The 16,197-nt window shown below is 51.7% G+C and overlaps 1 protein-coding gene across 1 annotated transcript in view; it reads left to right on the top strand.

The window, feature by feature from the left end:
* ERGIC1 (endoplasmic reticulum-golgi intermediate compartment 1) overlaps positions 1–15,220 on the top strand; it is a 118,847-nt gene extending 103,627 nt beyond the window's left edge. The window contains exon 10 of the mRNA XM_003273242.3: positions 13,230–15,220. Within this exon, the coding sequence (XP_003273290.1) occupies positions 13,230–13,337 (108 nt within the window). The 3' untranslated portion in view covers positions 13,338–15,220. The remainder of the gene's footprint in view (positions 1–13,229) is intronic.
* Positions 15,221–16,197: the final 977 nt, after the last annotated feature.

Raw genomic sequence — 16,197 nt, 5'->3', positions numbered from 1 at the left:
GGGAGGCCGAGGCGGGCAGATCACCTGAGGTCATGAGTTCAAGACCAGCCTAGCCAACATGGCAAAACACTACTAGAAATACAAAAATTAGCGGGGCATGGTGGTGTGCACCTGTAATCCCAGCTACTTGGGAGGCTGAGGTGGGAGAATTACTTGTACCTGGGAGGCAGAGGTTACGGTGAGCCAGGATCACTCCAGTGCACTCCAGCCTGGGCAACAGAGTGAGACTCTGTCTCAAAAAAAAAAAAGAAATTGAAAACCTGTTACTACAAAGATTGGGAAGATGTGAAGCCGTGGGAACCCACACGTACTACTGGTATGCAGGGACATGGGTACAGCTACTCTGAGGGGAGATGCACAACCCCGGGACCCAAAAAATCAGGGGATTTGTGAGCAAATGATTTAACCCAAGACCCCACAGGGTAGCACACCCGAAGTGGGTCTTGGTGCTGATTCTTACTCCAGCTCTCCTACTCCACACCCACGATAAGCCACACACAAAGATACAAGTAGGTTCCCTGGCGCCTCCGTGAAGGTCTAGACCACTCCTCAGAGGCCCTAGGGTCTGTAGCATTGACTATAGCAGAGAAACCCCCTCCAGCCATGCCTCACAGTAGAGTTCAGAAAGCTCTTCTGTGTCCCCGTTTCTGTTTGCTCCTGTATGGAAAGCAGCTGAGACTCTGGCCATTAAAATCATTTGGCAATGGCTGGGCACGGCGGCTTATGCCTGTAATCCCAGCACTTTGGGAGGCCGAGGTGGGGGATCACTTGAGGTCAGGAGTTCAAGACCAGCCTGGCCAACATGGCAAAACCTCGTCTCTAGTGAAAATACGAAAATTAGGCGAGCATGGGGGTGGGCGTTTGTAGTCCCAGCTACTCGGGAGGCTGAGGCCGGAGAATCCCTTGAACCCAGAAGGCGGACGTTGCAGTGAGCTAAGCTGATGCCACTGCACTCCAGCCTGGGTGCCAAAGCGAGACTCTATCTCAAAAAAAATAAATAAATAAATAAAAATAAATCGGCTGGGCATGGTGGCTCACGCCTCTAATCCCAGCACTTTGGGAGGCTGAGGTGGGCGGATCACCAGGTCAGGAATTTGAGACCAGCCTGACCAACATTGTGAAACCCCATCTCCACTAAAAGTACAAAAAATTAGCCGGGCATGGTGGCACGTGCTTGTAGTCCCAGCTACTTGGGAGAGTGAGGCAGGAGAATTGCTTGAACCTGGCAGGCAGAGGTTACAGTGAGCTGAGATCACGCCACTGCACTCTGGTCTGGGCGACAGAGTGAGAATCCATCTCAAAAAAAAAAAAAGAAAGAAAGAAAAGAAATCACTTGGCAAGTGGCTGAGAAAATGAAGCGACTTCATTTATTCACTTAACATTTGCTAGAATTCACTATGTGCCGGCCCCTGTAGCAGGCACCAGGGTTGGCTGAATCATACACAGTCCCTGCCTTGAAGGAGCCCCCTGCTGGAGGGGCAGATGAGTGAGCACAGGCAGCATTGACAGGCTGTAGTGGAGATGTGTGCCAGACACTGCAGGCAAACAAGAGGGCGCCATCCCCTTTGTTGGGAAGCTCTAAGAATGGAACCCTGTGATGGGCCTTGAGCTGAGGAGGAAGGGGCCGGGAAAGGGAATACTATGCGCAGAGGTGCCCAGTATAACATGTCCTATGAAGGCCATGCCACCCCCTTTGGCAGGTGACGGACTCCCCAGTGAGCCGCTGACCTTCTGAGAGCAGGAGGCTCCAAGAAGCCACAGGGAAGACCCTTCCTTCGTCAGAGACCCAATGCCTCTATGACTCCTCCTTCTCTTCTTGTCCTTGGCCACCAGCCTGTCCTCCATCTCTGCCCCATCCACCTCTGCTCAAGCGTGGGCTGGCAAAGCCCCGGGCTTGTGGGCCACACTGCTGCAGGGAACCTCCTGACATCATTAGCCTGGTGGTTCTTCTGAAGGCCCCATGCCACCACCTTGGTTGCCATGGTAACCGTGGGGTCGGCTCTGAAGGAGCCAGCCGGCCGGCTGTCCCTGGCAGATGGCGTCATTGTGGAGCTTCAAAGGCCCTTGTCACAGGGCAGCAGATGTGGGGATGACGCCAGCACTCAGACACACACATACACACACGGCACAAAGATCCCTGGGAGCCCTCGGAGGGTGTGGTGGGGCCGGGATGGAAGTGGAGGCACCTGCTGTGGCTTCTCTTTCTCTCTTTTTAAAATAAAACACTTGCGTGCAAAGCGCCTAAATGGCAAATGGGGGCCTCTGCAAATAGCTCCTTAGAGGGGCTGCAGATGAAGAGGGGCTTAGGTCAGGATGTCGTCATGTGGCGGCGGCGGGGCTGGGAGGCAGCTGTGGGTGGGCTGGAGGGAGGGAGGGTAGAGGCAGGTGGGGCCTCCCAGATGCATTGCCAAGTGTTAAGTACCTGGCTGCTTCCAGGTTGCCCCTCCAGGGTCTCATTGTCCCAAAAGGGCTTGTTTATCCCCAGCCTACAACAGTTTTTCCTCCTGGACATCTTTAGCCAGGCTTCTTGGAGCTCCTCTCTCTCAGCACGTGGGGCACCTTGCTCAGAGTGATGCTCTGTGCTATATCAGAACATTCCAGTGCCAAGGGAATAAACAGATCGTGTGTGACGACATGCAAGTAATCCCCTCCAAAGTGCTCCCCTCCTACACACACATTTGTCCCCTGCCACTTGCTGTGGCTCCCTTTTTGAGATTGAGATTGCCTTCAAGTGGGTTGTGGTGACAGACTGGATGGCTTCAGAGGTGTCAGATCTCTTTCCTTGCATGGTTTATTTTATTTTGGAGGAACAGCCAGAAGTCACAAAGTGCCAGTTGGGCCAGTATGGCCAGGATGGTTTTTGCCCACCAAGAAGTACCGGATGGCGATGACACCCTCCCATTGCGTGCTACTCAAAACCTATCATTCTTGAAGAGTCGCACAGCTCACTTAACTCAAGTGGTGCTCAGGGCCCTTGGCCAGGGCTTAACCTGGGTATGGGGGAGAGTTGCTACAGGCAGCCCCACCCACAGACGTTCCTCTCTGCTGCCCTCCTTCATGCTTTCTAACCTGGGGACTAATCCCCCAGACTTTAGATTGCCCTGCATGGTCGTCAGGCCTGATGATGACCTCCAGGTCTGACTTACCTGTGTCCCCAGCATCCAGTGAAGGGCCTGGCCTGGACACAGCTGCTCAGAAATGTGTAAGGGGCAGCTGCCTAAAGAAGTGATCATATTTTCAGCTGGGCGTGGTGGCTCACACCTGTAATTCCAGCACTTTGGGAGGCCAAGGTGGGCAGATCGCCTGAGGCTAGGAGTTCAAGACCAGCCTGGCCAACATGGCGAAACCTCGTCTCTACTAAAAATACAAAAAATTAGCCAGGTGTGGTGGTGCATGCCTGTAGTCCCAGCTACTGTGGAGGCTGAGGTAGTTGGAGGCTGAGGCAGGAGATCTTGGCAGTGAGCCAAGGTCGTGCCACTGCACTCCAGCTCTGTCTCAAAAAAGAAAAAAAAAAAGGTGATCATATTTTCCCTAGCCAGACAGGATGAGGGAAAAAAGTGATCATATAGCTACCCTTATTAAGCACCTACTATGTGCCAAGTAATTACATAGTTACCTCCTTTAGCCCCTCCCAGCAACCTCTTAAGGTAGATGATTTTGTTCCTGTTTTATAAATGGATTAAACTGAGGCTCAGAGAGGTGAAAAAACTCATCCAAGATCACACAGCCAGTCAATGGCAAGGCTCGGACCTGACCCCAGTGCCTGCCTCTGCAACATCCCCTACCCCCAGCACTGTCTCGGGAGCCTCTATCTTCCAAAACAAGGGCTGTCAGGGGTGTTGCAGCAGCAAAGCCCCCAGAAGTCATAGAACTCTTGGTAGGACAGACATCAGGATCATTTGATACAGTGACTTTCATTCTGGGAATCAGGAAGAAATATTAGAGCAGGAAACAAAGTTTTATTGTGAATATGCATGGTGAAATCACAGCTTCACACAAACCATTAAAAAAGCCAACGTCCATCTAAGGCAGATTGGCTGACAGTTTGCAAGTTTTCCTGCCCATATCTAACACCTTTTGTTCATCTGTTTAGGCTTCTGCAAACATTTGCCAGAAACTAAGGCAGCAAGTGCTGGGGGCAGGGAAGAGGGCAGGGGCATTAAGAAGAATTGACAAGGCCGGGCGCAGTGGCTCACGCCTGTAATCCCAGCACTTTGGGAGGCCGAGGTGGGCGGATCACGAGGTCAGGAGTTCGAGACCAGCCTGACTAACATGGTGAAACCCCGTCTCTACTAAAAATACAAAAATTAGCCAGGCATGGTGGTGCACACCTTTAATCTCAGCTATGTGGGAGGCTGAAGCAGGAGAATCGCTTGAACCAGGGAGACGGAAGTTGCAGTGAGCCGAGATCGTGCCATTGCACTCTAGCCTGGGCGAAAGAGCAAGACTCCGTCTCAAAAAAAAAAAAAATTGACAAGAGACAAACTTCAAACTGAGAAGGTTCTACCCACTAAGATGATGTGAGTTGGAAAAATGACCATCTTGGCCCTGGAGTGGCAGGAGAGCCTTCAGAGCTCCCATATGCAGCCTCGGTTCTCTCCTCTCTGCCCCCACTACCCTGCTCAGGGTTCCCTCGGTGCTCAGTGTCTCTCTTCCCTGGACCACGAGCTCCGACAAAGCCAGGTTTAGTCATCGCTGGTCTCCAGATCCAGTGCATCAATGTGGGTAATAAATAGGTGTCAAACAGTGAGCAAATAGAAGGAGAGGTGTATGCCTTGGTCCACCCCCAACCAAGACGATTTCTGTTATCCAAGGGACAGAACAGAACTCATATTAGGAGCTTGGTGATTCAGGTCTGGAAATGTGCGAAACGCTTCAGTTCAGATCCTTCCGTGGTATTCTGAGCTGAACTAGATCTTCAAGAAGGTGTTCCAGAGACAGATTGCTCCAAACTGGGTCTGTACACAGAGAGGGGCCTCCTGGCACGTGCGTTCCCAGAGTGGGTTCCATTTTGCACACCAGGCTGGTTTTTATAGATGCACAGCTTCTGACTTCACACACTTTGCTGACGGGGACCCCTTACGTCAGGATATTTGTTACGTAAACCTTAACAGAATTGAGAAGACAGATTCCCTGCGTGGAAGCTATCTGTACATGAAGAGAGGGGCTGGGAAGAGTCTTCCGGCTGGGAATGAGGCAAGGTGGGCTAACAGGAAAAGCAGGCCCTTTGCCGCCTCCCAAACCTGGCTTCTAGTGATCCTTGCTTAGTCGGTAGCCCTATGACTCTGGACAAGTCATTCCCTCTCTGACCCTCTGTGTCCTTGTCTGTGAAATGAGGGTCACCTAGCAGTGGCAAGGATTGAATGAGAAAAGAGGAGAAGGTGCCATCTCAGACCCAGCACATAATAGGTGCTCAACCAAAGTGAGGTTCTTTCGAGGTGGGGTGGGTGGGTGGGTATTTTGCAGCCCATAGGAATTGTAAAAATGTCAGCGGGAGGCCTCTACTCTCCGAGGCCCCCGGAGCTCTGGAAGGCCTGACACCACACTCTCTCCTCCCCCACCCCCAGCCTTTCCAGGGCCCAGTCAACCACTTCCCTTCCACAGCTACACCCCCCACCTCTGCCTCCTCCACGACTTGGTGTTCTCATCCCCGGCTCCAGCCTGTCTGCCGCTGCTGGAGCCTGATGAGACTCCAATTCATTATTTATTTCCTCATGCGGCGCCTCCTCCACACGCTTTTAAAGCGGTGTTGACTGAACAGGGAAAGTGACTGAACAGTTCCTGGGCACTTAGGGTACAGCAGGCAGCTGGACAGTGTCATCCCAGTCCTTGCAGTGGGTCCCATTCTACAGATGGGGCAGCTGAGGCTCAGAGAGGTCAACTGGCTTTCCCAGCCAGGACCACAGAGCTGGGATTGGACCGCAGGAGTGTTTACCCCAAAGCCCACAATCTCGCCTCCCACGGCGGTGTGTATGGTGCTTCTCCATTGCACGCTATGGGAGAGTAATGGGGAGGGGAGTAATGATGCACTGGGAAGGCGTTCATGCTGGTGAAAAAACAGGCGTTTCGCTCCCCCTCCAGTGCGGCTGGCACACATCCTTCCCATATTATAAGGAATTAAGAACCATAATGAAAATGTGAGGGAAACACACACGCACCCCTTTTAAAGGTAGACAAGCTGACTTCATTCTAGTCACAGTGGAAGGCCAAGAAGCTGACGGGGCCCTTGGGAGGAAGTTGCTGGTTGGGAACAGAGGGGCATTATCGGATGACGTCTGATGAATGCCACTTCCTGCACTGCCGTCAGACTCACTGGGGCCCAGGTATTGAACTGTCTTTGTTTTTGTTTCTGGAGCGGTGGCTGCTGCCCAGAGCAGTGGTGCATGCACTGGCCGAGGTGGCCCTCCCTGGCTCAGCGGTCCTGCTCCCTCATCCCCCAAGGGGGAAGACCCCACTCCAGGTTGTCTCTGAGCCTTGAGGCCTGGTTGGGAGATACAAGAGCATGGCAGTGGCAAGGGACCAAGCCACTCTCAGTCAATGCCACCACAGTCCTAGGGGGTGAGGATTAGTCTTCCTTTTTTTCTTTTTTTTTTTTTTTTTCTGAGATGGAGTTTCACTCTTGTTGCCCAGGCTGGAGTGCAGTGGCGCGATCTTGGCTCACTGCAACCTCCACCTTCTGAGTTCAAGCAATTCTCCTGCCTCAGCCTCCTGAGTAGCTAGGATTACAGGCACCTGCCACCATGCTCAGCTAATTTTTGTATTTTTAGTAGAGACAGGGTTTCGCCATGTTGGCCAGGCTGGTCTCGAACTCCCGACCTCAGGTGATCCACCCGCCTCAGCCTCCCAAAGTGCTGGGATTACAGGCATGAGCCACTGCACCCGGCCAGTCTTCCCATTTTTAAAAGTCAGAAAACTGAGGCACCAGGAGCTAGGGTGGCACAAGAGCACATGGATGGGAGGGGTCCAAGCCAATTCTGCCAGCCTCCAAAGCCCAGGCCCTCTATGGCATCGCTTTCCAGGTGCAGGATCTCCAGGCACAGCAACTTAGTGGAGAGGGGCACCTCCTGCCTGCCCTGTCCGGGGTCTCCCCCTTCAGGCCCACCTTTTCATCAGCACTGCCTTCCCCATGCCCCCGCTGACACCCCTAAGCGAGTCACCTTTGCCCCTACCTTGGGTGTGAAACTCTGTGCCTTTCCTGAGTAGTCATTCATTCCCTCACTCTGGAACCCACCCATCGGCTCCTCATTCTTTCTCTCACTCACTCCTTTACTTATTCAACAAACAGGTCTTGTGCACCTCCCATGTGGTCAGTTGTGTCTGCTATCTTCTCTCCCTTGGGCATTCAGGAAAATGAGAGTTTTCCCTATAGGCTTGAGGTGGTGAGATTCAGGGAGCTCCCTCACTGGCCAAAGGATGGAACCCACCTCTGGTCTAAGGTGCTTTGCCCCACAGGGATGTTCTTCATCACAAACACATCTTGGCAATTGCCTGAGGGGACAGGACACCCTGTCTGGGCCTCAGCTACCTGATCTGTTGAATGGGTTGCTGTGTAACTTCAGAGGGCCCTTAGAGTGCGTGGGCCCCCGGCAGCCACAAAGAATCTGCCTGCGGTGCCTGGGACACTCTTGCTGTCCTGTTCTTGTATGACTCGTCTTGCCCTCTGCTAAAAGTGCCAGAGAGAGAATGGAAGTTGAGACCCAAAGGCGTGCTCTGGGGAATAAGTAATATTTTACTGATTTTTCTGGTTAAAGTGGGTCTCAGGTTTAGAAAATCTCAGATCTTAGCCACAAGGTTAGAGCCTTCCAGTGAGCTGAAAGATTAAGATCAGGTTTCATTTACTGAGCATCTACTAGGTGCTAGGTGCTCCAAATGTGTTTTCAGCAGAGTCACAGGGGTTTTCTCGTTTTATTTTTATTTTTATGTATTTATTTTGGCAACAGAGTCTTGCTCTGTCACCTCGGCTGGAGTGCAGTGGCTGAATCTCGACTCACTGCAACCTCCACTTCCCAGGTTCAAGCAATTCTCATGCATCAGCCTCCCGAGTAGCTGGGATTACAGGCGCCTGCCACCATGCCCAGCTAATTTTTGTATTTTTAGTAGAAACAGGGTTTCACCAAGTGACCAGGCTGGTCGCAATCTCCTGAGTTCACGTGATCCTCCTACCTTGGCCTCCCAAAGTGCAGGGATTGCAGGCATGAGCCACTGCACCTGGCTGGCCTTCCCGTTTTATAGATGAAGAAACTGAGGCCCAGGAATGCTCTCCCATGGCTAGAATTAGTAAGTGATGCCACGATGCAGCCTCCAAAGGCTGGGTGCTCTCTGCTGCCACGGCGGGAAAGCCGGGTGGACTCCGCAGCCCTCATCTCATGCCACCCTCACCATGTCCAACAGGGAGGTGCACACCTTCCAGCCCCAGCTTTGTCCTGGCCTCCCCTGGAAAGGCCCGGCTCTCCTCGCTTCTCTGTGTGAATAGCAACAGGCTGTGGGAACTAAGTGTCACGACTGCAATTTGCTTTGTTTTCATTTTCATTCATTAGTGTTCCTTCCAGGCCCCATCCCCACAGCCCAGAGAAATGCCAATGACCGTCTTCCCTCCTGCCAGTGGCACCCCTGCCCTCCCCTCCGTGAGTTCCTGAGACCCCGCCAGCATCTCCTCCAGCTTCAGAATATCTGCTGTTGGATCCCGTTGTTCCCACATCATCCCAGGAATCCTAAATGGCAAAGCCTGTTATCTTGCTGCCGCCCATGTAGGGCCTGAATTCCAAGGCAGACACACCCCCTGACACAGCCTGCATCTCCCCATGTTCCAGAAGGCATGGTGACCTTCTAAGACGAGGGACAGCCGTGACCAGCCACTTCCCTGAGCAAGTTCAGGTGTGGGAACGCCCTGGCACTGGGCATTTCTGAATCTTTCCATATGTCAGAATCCAGGAAGTGCCAGTCCTGGGAGCGCCAGAACCCTCTCCTGTGACTCTACGTCACCTCATTCCAGTCACCTCCTACTGACTGCCAGTGTGTCAGGGAGGCCTGAGGGATGAGAGATAAAATAATGAAAGCAGGGCCGTGGCAATGTGGGCCTGGCCACTAGAGTTCTCTCAGCAATTTTTTTTTTTTAAGTCACGGGGCCAGGCATGGTGGCTCACGCCTGTAATCCCAGCACTTTGGGAGGCCGAGGCAGGCGGATCACTTGAGGTCAGGGGTTCGAGACTATCCTGGCCAACATGGTGAAACCCCGTCACTACTAAAAATACAAAAATTAGCTGGACATGGTGGTGAGCACCTGTAATCCCAGCTACTTGGGAGGCTGAGGCAGGAGAATCTCTTGAACTCAGGAGTGGAGGTTGCAGTGAGCCAAGATCACCCCACTGTACTCCAATCTGGGCTACAAGAGTGAGACTCAATCTCAAAAAAAAAAAAAAAAAAAAAAAAGACATGATCTTGCTCTGTCACCTAGGCTGGAGTGCAGTGGTGCAATCATAGCTCACTGCAGGCTTGACCTCCTGGGCTCAAATGGTCCTCAGCCTCTGCCTCCAGAGTAGCTGGGACTACAGCCACCACACCTGGCCAATTTTTTTTTTTGAGATGGAGTCTCACTCTGTCACCCAGGCTGGAGTGCAGTGGTGCGATCTCAGCTCACTGCAAGCTCTGCCTCCCGGGTTCACGCCATTCTCCTGCCTCAGCCTCTCCGAGCAGCTGGGACTACAGGCGCCCACCACTACGTCCGGCTAATTTTTTGTGTTTTTAGTAGAGACGGGGTTTCACTGTGGTCTCGATCTCCTGACCTCGTGATCCGCCCGCCTCGGCCTCCCAAAGTGCTGGGATTACAAGTGTGAGCCACCGCTCCCGGCCCAATTTTTTCTATTTTTTGTAGGGATGGGGATCTCACTGTTTTGCCCAGGCTGGGCTCAAGCTCCTGGACTCAAGCAATCCTTCTATCTCCCAAAGTGCTGAGATTACAGGCATGAGCCACTGTGCCCAGATGAATTCTCTCAGCTTTGAGGAAACCCCCCTGGAATGTGTAAGGATTTCCCTTCCCCTCACTTCAAGTGAACAGTGACCAGCCCCTTCAACAGATGTGGGGTGATGGGGGCACGCTGAGCAAAATCAGTAGATACTCACAGGGAGTCTGCCTCAGGGTTCCCCCTTAGCCTTCAGGCTTGCAGTCACTCACCCTGTGACTGAGCCAGTTGCATAGCAGTTTCCATGCCCCAGGGCCTCAGTTTCCCCTCAGACGATGTGCTTTCCTGTGTACCTCAATACACACATTGTCTCCCTCTGGTCTAGGCCAGCCCCATGAAAGGAGAGTTGAGACTGGGTGCCAGGTGTCTGTGAGTCATAAGCATTTGGGTTCCAAATTGTGTGTAGATGAATACAGATGTGTTGTGTGTGTGTGTGTGTGTGTGGTTATTTTTTATTTTTTGCTTCATTGCACGTAAGTCACATTTTCCTATCTTCTGATCCAAGCTCTAAAAGCGTTTTGTGGTATAAAATCTCCCATCATCTGATCCACTCTACCGAAATAAACCAGCTCCCCTGCCGTCATCTTCCCTGAAAAGTCCCCCTGCGTCATGCTCTGAGGCCGGCAGGGAGGGGCCTTGCCCACTTAAAACACTTCACCATAATCCCCCCAGCGCCCCCGGTCCTCTCCACTCCCTGGGGGGCCGCTCCGGTTTCCTGGGCTGTTATTACTGGAGGACCAGCTGCTCCCCTGCCACCCATCCATACAGACCCAGTCTGTCCGTCCTGGGCCTCACAGGCCCCCGCTTAGCTCATCTCATGGAAATATCATTTAAAAAATAAACACTTGATTTGCACTTCCCTCTCGCCTTTGCTGTGTCTCCTGGCCTCCCACCACTGGGCATCAGTTCATCTATTAAGGTATTCTTGGCTCCCAGAGTTCCCCAGAGGTTGCGGGTCAGTGGCTGGCCGTCCACCTGTGGTGCCTCTGGGGCTGCTAATGGCCTCTGGGGCCACAAAACTGTTTATTTCTTCTGAGTCCTGTGGTTATTTAAATGCCTCTTAAATGTAGCATGGGGGAAAGAGCAAGTGCCACATGCACTGTGTGACCTCGGGCAAGTTATTTCCCTCTCTGTACCCCATGGGTACCTCAGTGAAGAGGTATCTCCTTCATGGGCTGTAGGGCTCCTGCTGCTCCGGGGCCCATGGCTGCTCCTAGGATGGGAGGTGTTGGTTCTTATGAATGACATAAAGTAGATGCTCAAGAGGAAAATATGTTTAAAGTTTTCTTGCAAGGCCTGGAGCAGTGGTTCATGCCTGTAATCCCAGCACTTTGTGGGGGCTGAGACAGGTGGATCACTTGAGTCCAGGAGTTCGAGACCAGCCTGGACAACATAGCGAGACCTTACCTCTACAAATTAACAATTAAAAAAATTAGCCAGGCATGGTGGCACCACCTGTAATCCTGGCTACCCCGGAGGCTGAGGCAGGAGAATCACCTGAGCCTGCGAGTTGGGGTCTGCAGTGAGCTACGATCACCCACTACACTGCAGCCTGGGTGACAGAGTGAGACCCTATCCCTACAAATAAATAAGTTTCCTTGCAAACCTTGTATGAACTTCATTTGTCTTCCATCATCCATGCTTTGATTCTCTGAAGTCATCAGAAAGCAATTTGTAGGCCATAACATTTTGAGTAAAACATAACGTTAGTTTGATTAGTCCCAAATGGTGTTCTGACAACTGCAAAGCTTTGTGACTCAATTAGGTGGGTGTTTTGCGCCTGAGAAGCAACAGGGTGTCACATTAAGAGCACATACTCCAAAATTTTGAACCCCTATTCAGCCACTTGCTGTGGCATTGGACGAGGGATTCAGGGTCTCTGTGCCTCAGTTTCCTTGGCTGTGAAATAGGTCTAAGAATAGTACCTACTGCCTAGGGTTGAGCTGGGAATTCACTGGGATGGTCGGCATGGAGCACTGTAACCCACCTGGCCCAGGGAAGGTGCTGCATAAGTATTGTGTATTTTGTTGGGGTTAGTATATTATGATGTGGCAGACAGTTATGAAGTACAGACATAGCAGGTGACATTCATTATCCCCCTGCTACCGCCATTCTCAACCAGGGACAATTTTGACCTCTGGGGACATTTGGCAAGGTTTGGAGACATGTGGTTGTCACAACATGGGGGAGGGGGGATGATCAGCGTCTCCTGGGTAGAGGCTGGGGATGCTAAAATCCTTCTGCAAAGGACAGCCCCTGTGGCAAAAAATTCTCTGGCCCCAAATGTCAACGGTGCCATTAGAAACCTTGCCCTGGCCGGGCGCAGTGACTCACGCTTGTAATCCCAGCACTTTGGGAGGCCGAGGCGGGCGGAGCACGAGGTCAGGAGATCAAGACCATCCTGGCTAACACGTTGAAACCCCCCAACCCTGTCTCTACTAAAAATACAAAAAATTAGCCAGGCGCGGTGGCGGGCACCTGTATTCCCAGCTACTCGAGAGGCTGAGGCAGGAGAATGGCATGAACCCTGGAGGCGGAGCTTGCAGTGAGCTGAGATCACGCCACTGCACTCCAGTGTGGGAGACAGAGCAAGACTCCGTCTCAAAAAAAAAAAAAAGAAACCTTGCTCTAATAGAAGGTTTCTGGTAGCACCAAAGGCCTCTCTCTCCTTTGTAGCACTTGCCTTGGTTACGATTTTGCATTTATTGGTATGATTATTTGCTTACTACCCATCAAGTCCCAGGATGCCATTTCTTGGCTGTGCGACCTTGGGCCCCTGGGACTGCCTTTCAGAACCTCCATTTCCTTCATCTGCAAATGGGATTGTAAATATGTGATAAATTCAGAGTTGAGGTTAAGACCACAGGCTTAAGCGGTCTTAACTTAACCAGGGTTAAGACGTACCTGTGTTCAAGTTGCATCTCTGCTACTTACGTGGTGAACTTAGGCAAGTTACCTGATGAACCTCAGTTTCCTCCCCTGTGAAATGGGTCTAATCCCTTCCTCATTCAGAGGGTGAATATGGGAATTAAAGGAGCTCATAATGGTGAAGATTATTTTATTATTATTAAATCTACCATCCAACAACTGGTTTTCTTTGAGCCCTAAGTATGTTCCAGACTCTTGGTGACTATATAGTGGGTATAATGGGCTTAACGGGCAATGTCTGCCTTGCAGAGCCCATCATCTCATAATGTGGGAGGGGTCTGGCCTGGTGCATCATCCAGCACTGACTTCTGACACTCCCACCCCACCCCTGCCCTCTTACAGATCTGTGCCATCATTGGCGGGACCTTCACCGTCGCCGGCATTCTGGACTCATGCATCTTCACAGCCTCCGAGGCCTGGAAGAAGATCCAGCTGGGCAAGATGCATTGACGCCGCACCCAGCTAATGGCTGAGGACCCTGGGCATCGCCAGCCTTGCCTCCAGCGCCCTGTCTCCTTTGGCCCTCAGTCTGGCCCCAAATCTGGCTGTGTCCCAAAGTATGTGTGGGAAGTGGGGGGAAAGTAGAGGATGGCTCGATGTTTTGCAGCTACCTCTTTTCCCCGCGTTTCTTTTTAGACAAATTACACTGCCTGAAGTTGCAGTTCCCCTTTCCCTGGGGAGCCCCAAGAACAGAGTCAGGCATGGGGTGGGGAGTCCAGGGATCTTGGGGACCCCTCCTAGGAGAGCTGCAGTCTCTTCCCTCAGGGGAACATCCCAGAATGCATATCGATCAGCTTTCAGCCAGGCTTTGACAATCTCGCAGCCCCCACTATGTGGACACACTTATGATTTGGTTTCTCCCCTGGGCAGCCAACCTGCCCCAGAGGCACCAGACCTGGGCTCTCAGCTTTGGGACCAGGCTGCCCAAAGGTACTCCTTTATACACCCGGCACCTTCCACGAAAGATGGTACTTCCCAAGCAAGCCCCTATGATTTGTCACTATAGATGGAACCCTGACTTCTGCCCCATCCCTTCCTGCCCAACCTAGAACCCAGGCCTCAAGTCTTTACCCCACCCCTTTCTTGTTCTTCCAAGAAACAGATGCCCAGTTGCTCAGCAGCAGTGGTAGAGACTTGAATCTGCCCACCAGTCACAAGGCGGGCCACAGATTCCTCTTCCTCTCTTCTCGTTCCTCTGAACCCCCCACCAATGTGCCTCAGCCTGTGTGCTATGTGGCAACAGCATTTCTTGGTGAAGGGGCTGGTTCCCACTGCCAAGATCTCCCACCACTCTGCTGGGATCTGCAGTGGCAGGGAGTGCGGGTTGTGTGAGGGGAAGTCATCTTTTGAGATCCAGATAGACATGGTTTGTGCACTTACGTCCAGATGGGAAGCATCCTTCCTGCAACCCTAAAATAATCATGCAGCCTCTCAGACGGACACCATCAGTCCCAAGGCCTTAGGTTGGAGGAAGCAAAGCAGGCCAGCCCTGTCCTGTCCGTGGACCTCTACCTTCTGGACTCCCTACGGGTACAGAGCACTTGGGTCTCTACAGCCCAGTCATGGCCCACTTGACACTGTGCTCCTCCATCAGCTGGTCACATGCCAACACGTTCCCAGCCCCTGGGGCAGCCCCAGGGTGCCCCACCTGCTCCTGAGGTGGGTCCCTACCCTGCTGCTCCTCTTCATCCTTTCCCTTTTGTCCTGAAAGGGAGGGGCAGTGGTCCAGGCATTAATTCCACCCAGGGAATTTTAGCTATGCCCTCATGTCCCAGGGAGAGAGCCACACGCCTGTTTTCCATTTATAGCAAGATTGTTTGCATACTTTTGTAATGAAGGGGAGTGTCCAGTGGAAGGATTTTTCAAATTATCTTATGGATAGCTCAAGTCTCTGCCATTTGTAATTTTTGGCTCTAAGCTCCAATTGGAGACACTTCTCCTTGTGCATATGAGTTGACTGATGTTGTGAGTGTAAATGCATTTGGTTATTTCTGGTATCTGTGGCCACTTGGATGGATTTCTTTTTTTACATTCTGTTCCCCAGTTACAGGAAGGAGTCCCTTTGGTGTGTGAATATGTGTGTCTGTAGAGGGTGGGGCAGGGTGGGGTGGGGATGGAAATGTGTGGCATGCACATGAGTTGAAATTCTACTTTTATGCATTTTTTTGAGAAAAAAAAAAAAAAAACTCTGAGGACATAGGGGATGTCAGTTTCCTATGGAAGAGACACCTCTGACCCGTTATTCTTATAATCAAAATCTGAAGGGAGAAAAATATTTTAGTTCTTTCCCCACTCATTGGATTCAACTAGATTAAAAGGCTGATTTTCAGAAATATTATGGTGTGATTCTTTCCACCTTGACTGGGGCTGGGTAACCCAAAGGCTGGAATCACAGCCAGAATGGAATTCACTTCTAGAGGAGACAAGGTAGAAGAGTTGAAAAGGAGATCTGTGAGGATGATCAGAAAGTCAACCCCGGCCAGGCGCGGTGGCTCATGCCTGTAATCCCAGCATTTTGGGAGGGTGAGGCGGCTGGATCACAAGGCCAGGAGATGAAGACCATCATGACTAACACGGTGAAACCCCGTCTCTACTAAAAATACAAAAAATTAGCTGGGCGTGGTGGCGGGCGCCTGTAGTCCCAGCTACTCGGGAGGCTGAGGCAGGAGAATGGCGTGAACCCAGGAGGCGGAGCTTGCAGTGAGCCAACATCATGCCACCACACTCCATCCTGGGTGACAGAGCGAGACTCCATCTCAAAAAAAAAAAAAAGTCAAACCCCCTTTGGCCAGGTGCAGTGGCACACGCCTGTATTCCCAACACTTTGGGAGGCAGAGGCGGGTGGATCACCTGAGGTCAGGAGTTCGAAACCAGCCTGGCCAACATGGTGAAACCCCATCTCTACTAAAAATACAAACATTAGCTGGGCATGGTGGCAGGCACCTGTAATCCCAGCTACTCAGGAGGCTAAGGCAAGGAGAATCACTTGAACCTGGAAGGCAGAGGTTGCAGTGAGCTGAGATCGCACCATTGCACTACAGCCTGGGGGACAAAGCAAGACTCCGTCTCGGAAAAAAAAAGAAAAGAAGAAAGAAAGTCAAGCCCCCTTAGATTAAGTCCTTCCTTTATTGAGTCCCTACAGAATGTTCTTGGGTCTGCCACCTTCTAGCTGTGCAGCTTCAGTCCAGGTCCTTAACCTCTCGGTGCCTCAGATTGTTGGGTGAAAATGAGGATAGTAATAAAACTACCACATAGGGCTGTTTCAGAAATAGAATCTATAATATGTGCACAGAAATGATATTAGAATGAG

The sequence above is a fragment of the Nomascus leucogenys genome, chromosome 2, assembly GCF_006542625.1.
Source record: "Nomascus leucogenys isolate Asia chromosome 2, Asia_NLE_v1, whole genome shotgun sequence".
Classification (NCBI taxonomy): domain Eukaryota; kingdom Metazoa; phylum Chordata; class Mammalia; order Primates; family Hylobatidae; genus Nomascus; species Nomascus leucogenys.
Note: the sequence above shows the minus strand (reverse complement) of the source record. Positions and strands in the feature narration are given on the sequence as shown.